The 11,989-nt window shown below is 44.7% G+C and overlaps 1 protein-coding gene across 1 annotated transcript; it reads right to left on the bottom strand.

The window, feature by feature from the left end:
• Positions 1–2,687: 2,687 nt before the first annotated feature.
• Positions 2,688–11,161, bottom strand: LOC129766396 (uncharacterized). Its single transcript, XM_055766921.1, has 4 exons — positions 11,002–11,161; positions 10,199–10,946; positions 2,835–7,470; positions 2,688–2,761 (listed from the first exon to the last, which is right to left on the bottom strand). Exons 2-4 carry the CDS (start codon positions 10,715–10,717, stop codon positions 2,688–2,690), a joined length of 5,229 nt encoding a protein of 1,742 aa, XP_055622896.1. The 5' UTR covers positions 10,718–10,946; positions 11,002–11,161.
• Positions 11,162–11,989: the final 828 nt, after the last annotated feature.

Genomic DNA, 11,989 nt, shown 5'->3' on the forward strand with positions numbered 1-11,989 from the left:
TAAGTTTCTCTATGATTCTTTCCAAATTATGGCTCATACGATTACATTTTACTGTCGTCAACTGAGCCGATAATTCTTCGCAAGAATCTTTGTATAAATTCAAACCATTTTCAACAAAATTGGCCAAATTGTTTAAATCATTGACTTCTAACTTTACCTTAATACTAAATGATCCTTGTAAAACGAGAACGTCATTTAGTTTTTTTGTTATCAATTTTGGGTTTTCTTCTGCGTTGTACCCTATTCCGCTGAGGAAAACACTGCAAAGATATGAACATTATCACCTCATTAGAACTTTATATTATTTTCAGATTAGTTTTATCTATTACAACAATTCTATTGTGATAGTAAGATAGATCCACTGTTTTTCTATTATAACAATATTTCAAAACCAATCTATGCCACCATAGGCAATAAAAATAAAGATAAATATAAAAAGGATAGCATTGCTTTGTTCATGTTAGAAAAAAAGACCTATGCAATAAAATTAGTGTAAACGGAAAATTTGAATAAAAGACGGGTGGGTAATGTCGGGGACATAACCGGAGTGACGTAGGACTATACAAAGGGGACAGCTTTTGTTAAATATATATTTTAAATATATTGTTTTATTTTCTTCTACCTACCTACCTATTTTTTTGAATACCTACCTATCTACCTGAAAAATGGATTAGTTTACTGTTTACTCTTTATGAATATGTTGATGGTTCTGAGAAGAACCTTTGGTGTTGTGTTTTTGTTATCACTCGATATTCCCATCTTGTTCGGTTAAACCTTCCTGTTTAGCTATTGCGTTTGCCACTCGCCACAGCTTTCACAGTTGGAAAATTTCTTCCCATCCAGCTTGTGACATGTTGTTCAGTAAATTACATTTAATGCGACTTGCCGGAGAAACACTTTGCCACTCACTGAAACTAAGTGTTGCCTTGATGAGCGCCGAACCGAAGCTGCTCTGTTCTTGATGCGGGTTTTCTGATTGTCGTGAGCAGCTTTGCAAGCCAACTCGAGCACTCTGACGGCCGAAACTCTATAATCGCTGTTAGGTATACTGGTGCTCCGGCACCAATCCGTTCGGCCTAGTTACCCTTGCGGAGCAATCAGTGAATGCGATCAACAGGGAACTGGAGACCTGCATGGTTATCACTCGATATCCCCATCTTGTTCGGCTAAACCTTTCTGGTTAGCGATTGCATTTGCCACTCGCCACAGCTTTCACAGTTGGATAATTTCTTCCCATCCAGCTTGTGACATATTTTACAGTAAATTACATTCAATGGCACGTCGCATTACCACCACTCAGTATCGGATTGGAGGTAATTTTAACCTGTAATTGAACATTTGCGATGACAGTGGTACAGTGTCGGCTTTCAATGAGGAGTCATAATTTGGACCCCGAACTCTATGTTTACAAAAATGTCCAACTAAATATGTCGCATTACAGGTCCGTCCAATTAGCTAAATGTCGAGATAAGTGTAAATTACTGTACTTTCAATCTAGAAGCAATTTAAGAGTTGGTGAAAATCGATAAGCTCAGAACAACTGCCAAATTCACATACTCATCATATCCTGGCAAACAAATTGTTGGGTTAGGGTCACCAACTCTAATTGAGCACCACGTTTTTAGTATGTGAGCTTTAAGCTGCAAATAATTATTTATTTTAGCATAGCCATAACATTATTTTGTTCCCCTAAACTTACAAATTTGGTGTAAGAAACTTCTGGAAGTGGTATGGCTTAAATTACCCTTTTAACTGCGCTGACTACAATGCTAGTTTCTAGAATGCAGCTAAGTTAGTTACGCAATTTTCGTACTATTCAATTGGTACTTACAATAACTAGTTCTATATTTAGGTTTTATAATTGCACGGTAGAATAAGTTTTAGATTTAGGAACTTAGGAAAATATATAAATAATTAGAATAAGAATAAATGTCGTACTGGTACACTCAAAGCCTTCTGATCATTTTTTAATAATTCTTTTGTTCCATCCTTTTATGACCCAGTAGCGTTACATGCCATTCTTCTATCGCCATGTCACTTGTTGACAGCTGACGCCACGTCGTAGCGTGAAGCGTTGCTGCGATGAGGGGTCTCGTCGTAACATACTCCCGCCCGTAAACCTCGGTGAGAGGCCACAACTCTAGGAGCATCGGCAGCAGGTTTACTGTTCAACTCGACGTCCAAAACAGCTAATTTCACTACTGGTCTGCGTAAGACCCCCGACGATGTCCGCACCAGCGCTTGCCGCACTCTACCGTCTCGTCCTGGGAAAACTCGCTCAATTCTTCCTCGTATCCACTGGTTCCTCGCCGCCCCGTCAACTACCAGTACTAAGTCACCGGTCTCTAGATTCTTCACGTCCTCGAACCACTTGCATCTCCGTGTGATCATCGGGAGATATTCCTTGAGCCATCTGCGCCAGAGTTCATCCGTGATGTATCTGGCCAATTTCCAGCTGCTTCGTAGTGTGCATCGGTTGTCCATCTGTTCAGTAGGCAGGAACTTTGTCCCAGAAGAATTTTCCAACAAAAAATGGTTGGGAGTCAGGGCCTCCTGATCCGCGGATTCCAACGGAATGAAAGTAAGTGGTCTGGAGTTTATCATTCCTTCTGCCTCCAAGATGATCGTCTCGAATGTCTCATCATCTGGCTTCCGCAGGACGTTCAAAACTGATCCTATCGCCACCTTCACCGATCGAACGAGTCTCTCCCACGCTCCACCCATGTGTGGAGCAGCTGGGGGGATGAACTTCCAGGTGGTGCTTGTTGTAGTGAACTTCTCAGATAGAGCTTTGTTACTTGCTTCCCTATGTGCTTTCAGTTCATTGCTGGTACCTTGGAAGCAGGTGGCATTATCAGTCCAAAATTCTCTGGGAAGGCCTCTGCGTGCGACGAAGCGTTGTACTGCCATAATACAAGATTCGGTGCTTAGCGAGTGCACAATCTCCATATGTATCGCTCTAATCGTCAGGCATGTGAAGAGAGCCACCCAGCGTTTTACGTTGCTCCTGCCAACCTTCACAATCATCGGACCGAAATAGTCCAACCCGGTGAACGTAAAGGGTTGAGTGAATGCTGTCAGACGCATCTCGGGAAGCGGAGCCATCGCTGGAGATCTTGGCATCGCCTTGGTTACCCTGCAGAAAGTACATGAGCGTTCAACTTTATCCAACAGTCGTCTTAGGGCAGGTATTTCGAAGCGCTGGCGGATTTCATTGAAGATGGTCTCTCGGTTGGCATGACGGAAGCGGCGATGATACCAGTCTACAATTAGGAAAGTTATTAAATGTTGGTTGGGAAGAATGATCGGAAACTTAGCTTCGGTCGGTGCATACGGTGCAGCACCAATTCGACCACGGCTACGCAGAACGCCGTTCTCATCCAGGAATGGACACTTGGTGTAGATAGGGCTGGATTTGTCTACGGTGACGTGGTGATTCTCTGGTGACCCTTGAGTCTTGACGAGGTTGTTGATTTCGTCCGTGTAATACACGGTTTGAGCGGTTTTCAGCAGTTCTTCCTCGGCCCGTCGAAGTTCTTCGCTGGTAAGGTTTCCGAGTTCAAGTTTATCCTTCGATCGACACCTGCGAAAATTTTCGATGCCTCGGAAAACATATGCGGCTACTCTATGCATTTTGGTCCATCTATTGAACCTCTCGAATACCATGTTCGGAGCGAAGTGGGTGGCGTGGAAACGAGTTGGCCGAAGCTCTTCTTCTGTTGGGACGATTGTTCGCTGCTTAGGCCAACGTTCTTCTGGTTCGTAGAGGAAGGCCGGTCCCTGGAACCAGGGGTTGTCGATTGTCACAGGCATACCATTCCTCCACTTGGTGGCAAAATCCGCAATGTTTTGCTTGGATGGCACCCACCGCCATTCTGACTGTTGCGTAGAAGAGAGAATCTCTCCTATTCGAACGGCTACGAATTTGTGGTAGCGCCGATGATCGGTGGAGCGTACCCACGCTAGAACGGTACTGGCATCACTCCAGCAGAACCGTCGACTTACTGTGTACGTGTGCTGTTTTTGAACAGTTTCCATAAATCGAGCGCCCAAAACTGCTGCCTTTAGTTCGAGTCGAGGTATGGAGAGCGTCTTCAGCGGTGCTACTTTTGTTTTGGCACCGACGAGTTTCACCTGTGTTGTGTCTTCGTTTTCCAAGCGAAAGTATACCACGCAAGAATATGCGGATTCGCTTGCATCCACGAATAGGTGGATTTGTAAATGAGAGTAGTCCTTCGTTGAGCGGAAGTAGCATCGTGGTATGCGGAGTGAGTCTAATTGTTGGAGTAAAGCCACCCATTGTCGCCAGCGTTCGTTGAGATCGTGTGGGAATTCTTGGTCCCACTCTATCCCTGCTGCCCATAATTCTTGGATAAATATTTTGCCGTGAATGAGTAGGAAAGCGATGAGACCTAGCGGATCAAATAGGCTCATGACCACTTTGGCTACCTCGCGTTTGGTTGGGATGTGACCATTTTCCAAAATGTGCCGTAGATCCTCTCGCGTACCGAAGGCGTAGATGAACACGTCATCATGCGGAATCCACTTCATCCCTAGCACCGACTCGCATTTCCCATCACGTTCCAAATGTAGGTTTTTGGGTTCTTTCTCCGTAATTGTTTCTCCTATTCCTTGCAGAACTTCAGGTTCGTTGGATAAGAAGCTGCGAAGAGTGAAACCTCCTCTGGAGTGTACAAGTTTCACTTCATTCGCCACCGCAATCGCTTCGTCGGTGGTCTCGAAGCTGTCCAAGTAGTCATCAACATAATGTTTGTTCTTGATGCCTACTGCGGCTCTCGGATACTCACTGGCGAACTCATCTGCGTTGAAATTTTTGACGTACTGCGCTGACGCCGGGGAGCAGGATGATCCAAATGTGGCTACGTCCATGACGTAAACTTGTGGTTGATCTACTGGTCGATTTCGGAATATGAAGCGTTGTGATTGACAATCAGGAGAACGAATTTTAATCTGGTGGAACATTTCCATGACGTCACCACTTACAGCCACAGGGTATTGACGGAACTGACATAAGACCATTGCAAGTGGCGCCAGTAGGTCAGGTCCCTTCAGGAGTCGGGAGTTGAATGAGACTCCACCCACTTTAGCTGCCGCATCCCAGATTAGGCGTACTTTACCGGGCTTCCGAGGGTTTGTCACGACGCCTAGAGGAAGATACCACACACGGTTAGCCTCAACAGAAGTCAATTCGGCCAAGCTCGCTCGATGTGCATATCCTTTGCTTTCGTAATCCAAGATCTGTTCATGTACGCGCTCCTTCAGTTCTGGATCTCGTTGAAGACGACGTTCTAGAGACTCCAGACGACGGACGGCCATGGGGTAACTGTCTGGAAAGTTTGGTTCATCAGTACTCCATAGCAGACCGGTTTCGAATTTCGATCCATCTGCTGTGCGTCGTGTTGTCTCTCGTAGCAGTTGTATTGCACGTTGCTCGTCCTTCGACTCATGAACTTGATGCGCCTCAGCAACTCCAGCATCCTCCAGTGTGAAGTAGTCTCGAAGCTGTTGATTCAACTCACGATCACGATCCGAGACTGTTCCAACGTGGAACCCGATAATCATCGAATTCGTTGCTTGATTTGGAACATACCCATAAATGCTCCACCCCAATCGACATTTCGCTCCAATAGGATGGGAGGGTCCTCCTTCACGTAGTTTCAGAGGCACGCATAACCTCAAGTTATCTAGACCAATCAATAATTTGGGCTCGACCAACTCATAGTCACTAAGCGGGAGCCCACGCAAATGAGGAAAACGATTTGCTAGGTCCTGATACTTTATACTTTGCGTAGGAAGCACGAGACGACTCACCTTACGAACATTGGAAAGGGTGTATCGGGAGCTAATATTTTTACCGGAGATGTCGAGCTGCACGCATTGTGATTTTGGCTCGACTCGTGTAACATTTCCCGTCCACTTCAAAGTAAGTGCTTCTGTCTTCCCATTGACACACAGTTCTTTCGCAACGGTTTCGTCCAGTAGAGTATACGACGAACCCTCGTCAATAAAGGCAAATATAATTTGCGAGGAATTGTTGCCATATAAAATGACAGGAAGAATGCGGAAGAGTGGCCACTGGGATTCACCGGAAGTAACGTGGCTGGATGAAACGTTTATTTGCTCGAAAGAAGAAGACGAGTGTAAAAGTGTATGATGCTTCTGACGGCATCCGTCAACCTCGCACCCTTTCCAAGAACGACAAGGCCACTTGCCGTGATTATTCAGGCATGTTCTGCAGAGGGCCTTCTGCTTAACTAACTTCCAGCGTTCATCTACACTGGCACCATTGAACTGATGGCACTCAGACACACGATGGCCCGCACGACCACACGAGAGGCATACCTTGCCGGGTTTCGTGCTAGCTGGAGTGCTGCTGGACGTAGACGCTGGAGTTTTCTCTGCAAGATGAGCTTGAATTATACCAGTATTTCCACCCTTCGGTTTGATGGTTCTGCTTTCATAATTTGTGGTGTGTTTCTGAACGCTGAATCCCGGCACGGTGTAGGAAACTTCGCTTGCTGCTGTCACCAAACCCGACATGAATTTCCCGAAGGTGTCGAGTGTTACGGGTTGACGATGGGTTTTGTAGACTGCCCAATCGAGTCGTAATGAGCCTGGCAGTTTTTCCACTAACTCCTGAAGGAGTACCGGATTCGTTAGATGATTAAACTGCTGCGCTGCTTTGAGATGGTCAACCAAATTCTGCACTGCTATGCCGAAATGCATAACAGTCTCCAACCGATCGTGTCTGGGTGCCGGAACTTGTTGGATTTTATTCATCATCGATCTGATGAGAAGATCCGGTCTCCCGAAGAGCGTACGCAGGGTCTGAATGACGTGCGGTACACTAGCTGGCAGGAGCAATCGGCTTTTCACCGATTCGAAAGCGTTCCCTTTTAAACACCGCTGAAGTCGAACGAGATTTTCTGCGTCCGAGTAACCGCAGGTGGTTGTTGACTGTTCGAAGTTACTAATAAAAATGGGCCAATCCTCTGGGTTTCCGCAGAAAACAGGCAGGTCCTTTCCTAGTACCTGTCTCGCAGCGATTTGAGTTTGCGATAGTGTTCGAATCGAGGTAACAGGAACTGTCGACGCCGGTTGCGGTATTGGAACCGGGTTACTCAGTTGAACTGGTGCAGTAGAGGGTACTCCGATTGGAACAGATGGGTTGGGCAATGAAGCGAGAAGACTCTGTAGAGGACCTACGACCGGAGGTGAAGGGGGTGGCACCTGTGGTAACGACATGTCCGGAAGCGTTGGTTGAATAGGATTCTGAGGAACTACCGTTAGCGGATGTTCTGGGTCTTCAGGATTCGGGTTTGTAAGGGGTATGTTTGAATTCCCTTGTACATTTCCATCTGATCTTCCAGGGTTTTGACCGTCTAGCCAGTCTTTCACCTTCTGGTCGGAATTTACGACCGATCCACTTCTACTGCTCGCTTCTGCCATCTGCCGAATGATACTCTGCCGCTTCTCAAAGGATTCTTTTGACGTAGGACTACGTCTAACCGGAAGATATAGGGGGTGAAATGGAAATCTAGGCACTGAACAAGTAGGAAAAAATGCAAGATTTGGAACGCTTATAACTCGAGCATTTCTCAATAGATCGCAAAGGTTTTTGCATCAATTGATAGGAAATATATCTACGCATCTATCATAACGAATAACATTTCATTTCACTTGATATAAATAATTGAATAATTGTGAAATATCAAGCATTGTCAAAATGCACTTTGTGCCCATTTTTGATTGGTCCATTTTGTGCTCCTCAAATCGTACCGACCAAAACGGGCAACCAGAGCAGTAGCGAAATAGAATGAAGCACGATTGGAAAGGAAAAAGAAAACAATGAACGAAACATTGGTCGCAGTCTCACACATGCGTAATTCTCGAGCCAGCCAGTCAGCTTAAAAATCCCCGCTCCGCTGCCGTAACGATCATTCTTTGTGTGGACACCGACTGGACAACATCGTTGCTGGACGAGCTGGACGGCGAGGAATCGAGTGCCTTTCTCAAGGCAAGAGGGCGGAGGTGGTAGCGCTGGAGTAGAGTAATAGAGTAGAGTAGAGTTTTCAAAGGGCCTTTCTCAAGGCTAGAGACGAATGAACTGCAAAAGTTTAAAGTCTCTATAATACAAGACCTTCCTTCCTTCCTTCCGTAACGATCATTCTCATTCAAACCGTACACCACATCGGTTCGCATCACAACACATCAACAAACCAACCCAAGCAGCCATGTCTGGACATGGTAAAGGGGGAAAAGTGAAGGGAAAGGCAAAATCCCGCTCGAACCGTGTTGATCTGGAGTTCCCCGCAAGGGTAGCTAGGCCGAGCGCGTTAGTACCAGTGCACCAGTCCACCTAGCCGGCGTTATATAGTTTCGGCCGCCGAAGTGATCGAGTTAGCTGGCAAAGCTGCTCGCGACGATAAGAAAACCCGCATTCGGAACAGAACACATTCGGTTCGGTGGACAATCAAGACAACAGGCAGTTGCAGCGAGTGGCGAGTGGCAAAAACGCAATCGCAAAACGGCATCAGGTAGCAGAAGAAAAAAGTTTGTTCTTTATACAAACTGCTTTGGTGGCAAATCCAGAACAAGGCGGCATCGAGGGCGTTCGAAATGGTTTTTTTCAAAACCACGAGTACTAAGTTTTCTAAATTGGAACCATTCCATAAAACAAGGCGCTTTTCAGGGCCATTAAACCTTCCAAAAAAGAGTTTAGGAAATACTGTTCAATGCTTTCAAAAACATTATCCAAAATAATAATAAAACACAAATTGAATAATTTGTTTGCCAGGATCTGATGAGTATGTGAATTTGGCAGTTGTTCTGAGCTTATTGATTTTCACCAATTCTTAAATTGCTTCTAGATTGAAAGTACAGTAATTTACACTTATCTCGACATTTAGCTAATTGGACGGACCTGTAATGCGACATATTTAGTTGGACATTTTTGTAAACATAGAGTTCGGGGTCCAAATTCGACACAGTCGACACTGTACCACTGTCATCGCAAATGTTCAATTACAGGTTAAAATTACCTCCAATCCGATACTTAGTGGTGGTAATGCGACGTGCCATTGAATGTAATTTACTGTAAAATATGTCACAAGCTGGATGGGAAGAAATTTTCCAACTGTGAAAGCTGTAGCGAGTAGCAAATGCAATCGCTAAACAGAAAGGTTTAGCCGAACAAGATGGGGATATCGAGTGATAACAAAACAATAAACTCTTTAGATTGAAGATAATTTTGTGATCCTGAAAAGGACCCTTTTTAGCCTGCATGTGAATCCAACGAGCGAACAAATCGTAATGAATGTATTTTTTTGCCATCGCTCCCTTTTAACGTTCATTCATTCGTCTCGTTGGACTCGCCCCTCTGGCTGAGTCTGCCGATTTGTCTGTATCCTGTGAGTGTGTACCGCTAGAGTATAGAACACGCGGACCACAAAAAAATATCTTATTTCTTTCAAACCGTAAACCCGTGTGGTGGTACGGCATCGGCATCGTGAACGTAACAAAGGAGGACAAGTTAAGGGAAAGGAAAAGTCTCACTCGAACCGTGCAGGTCTCCAGTTCCCTGTTGGTCGCATTCACTGATTGCTCCGCAAGGGTAACTAGGCCGAACGGATTGGTGCCGGAGCACCAGTATACCTAACAGCGATTATAGAGTTTCGGAGTGTCGGAGTCGGAGTGTCGGAGTGCTCGAGTTGGCTTGCAAAGCTGCTCACGACAATCAGAAAACCCGCATCAAGAACAGAGCAGCTTCGGTTCGGCGCTCATCAAGGCAACAATTAGTTTCAGTGAGTGGCAAAGTGTTTCTCCGGCACGTCGCATTAAATGTAATTTACTGAACAACATGTCACAAGCTGGATGGGAAGAAATTTTCCAACTGTGAAAGCTGTGGCGAGTGGCAAACGCAATAGCTAAACAAGAAGGTTTAACCGAACAAGATGGGAATATCGAGTGATAACAAAAACACAACACCAAAGGTTTTTTTCAGAACCATCAACATATTCATAAAGAGTAAACAGTAAACTAATCCATTTTTCATGTAGATAGGTAGGTATTCACGTAGGAGAAGAAAATAAAACAATATATTTAAAATATATTTAACAAAAGCTGTCCCCATTGTATAGTCCTACGTCACTCCGGTTATGTCCCCGACATTACCCACCCGTTTTTTTATTTGCTGCTGCTTACGCTTCATCTCCAACTCCTCTTGCAGTTTACGGCCACGGAGGCGATTCTTTTCTTCCAGCTGACGCTCTTCCTCTTCTAATAACCGTTTCCTGATCCCTTCTTCTTCCAACAGGGCTTGTTCCTTCATCGTTTTCTCTTCTTCGATGAGTTTAAGCTGCTCTGACAACAATACAGCCCTTACACTGGAGGTCACGCTATCTGGTGGGCCTGGGTTCTTCTTTCCTTTCTTGGAGCCTACCTTTGAACCCGCCTTGGATCCTTTTGTAGAACGTGTTCCGATCCCTGGAATTTGCAGATGATCTTTGCTGGATTGTCCAGGTTTTGAGCACTGCTTACACGCATATCTAGCGCTTGGCTGTCGGATTTGCTCGTCCACACCGGCGCATCCAAAGTGCTCCCACAGCTTGCAGAAGTCACACTGGACCATTTCGCATTCTGCCGAATCCGTTCGTTCACAGGATTGGCAGTTCCGAGGGGAATTTTGATCTGCCATACTTCCGATACCCGAACAAATTTCTTAAAGAAATGTTGGGTTAGGGTCACCAACTCTAATTGAGCACCACGTTTTTAGTATGTGAGCTTTAAGCTGCAAATAATTATTTATTTTAGCATAGCCATAACATTATTTTGTTCCCCTAAACTTACAAATTTGGTGTAAGAAACTTCTGGAAGTGGTATGGCTTAAATTACCCTTTTAACTGCGCTGACTACAATGCTAGTTTCTAGAATGCAGCTAAGTTAGTTACGCAATTTTCGTACTATTCAATTGGTACTTACAATAACTAGTTCTATATTTAGGTTTTATAATTGCACGGTAGAATAAGTTTTAGATTTAGGAACTTAGGAAAATATATAAATAATTAGAATAAGAATAAATGTCGTACTGGTACACTCAAAGCCTTCTGATCATTTTTTAATAATTCTTTTGTTCCATCCTTTTATGACCCAGTTGCGTTACATGCCATTCTTCTATCGCCATGTCACTTGTTGACAGCTGACGCCACGTCGTAGCGTGAAGCGTTGCTGCGATGAGGGGTCTCGTCGTAACACAAATTATGAAAAAATCAATTTGTGTTTTATTATTATTTTGGATATTGTTTTAGAAAGCATTGAACTGTATTTCCTAAACTCTTTTTTGGAAGGTTTAATGGCCCTGAAAAGCGCCTTGTTTTATGGAATGGTTCCAATATAGAAAACTTAGTACTCGTGGTTTTGAAAAAAAACCATTTCGAACGCCCTCGATGCCGCCTTGTTCTGGATTTACCACCAAAGCAGTTTGTATAAAGAACAAACTTTTTTCTTCTGCTACCTGATGCCGTTTTGTGATTGCGTTGGCCACTCGCCACTCGCTGCAACTGCCTGTTGTCTTGATGTCCACCGAACCGAATGTGTTCTGTTCCGAATGCGGGTTTTCTTATCGTCGCGAGCAGCTTTGCCAGCTAACTCGATCACTTCAGCGGCCGAAACTATATAACGCCGGCTAGGTGGACTGGTACTAACGCGCTCGGCCTAGCTACCCTTGCGGGGAACTCCAGATCAACACGGTTCGAGCGGGATTTTGCCTTTCCCTTCACTTTTCCTCCTTTACCATGTCCAGACATGGCTGCTTGGGTTGGTTTATTGATGTGTTGTGATGCGAAACGATGTGGTGTACGGTTTGAATGAGAATGATCGTTACGGAAGGAAGGTATTGTGTTATAGAGACTTTAAACTTTTGCAGTTCATTCGTCTCTAGCCTTGAGAAAGGCCCTTTGAAAACTCTACT

Source organism: Toxorhynchites rutilus, chromosome 2 (assembly GCF_029784135.1).
Source record: "Toxorhynchites rutilus septentrionalis strain SRP chromosome 2, ASM2978413v1, whole genome shotgun sequence".
Classification (NCBI taxonomy): Eukaryota; Metazoa; Arthropoda; class Insecta; order Diptera; family Culicidae; genus Toxorhynchites; species Toxorhynchites rutilus.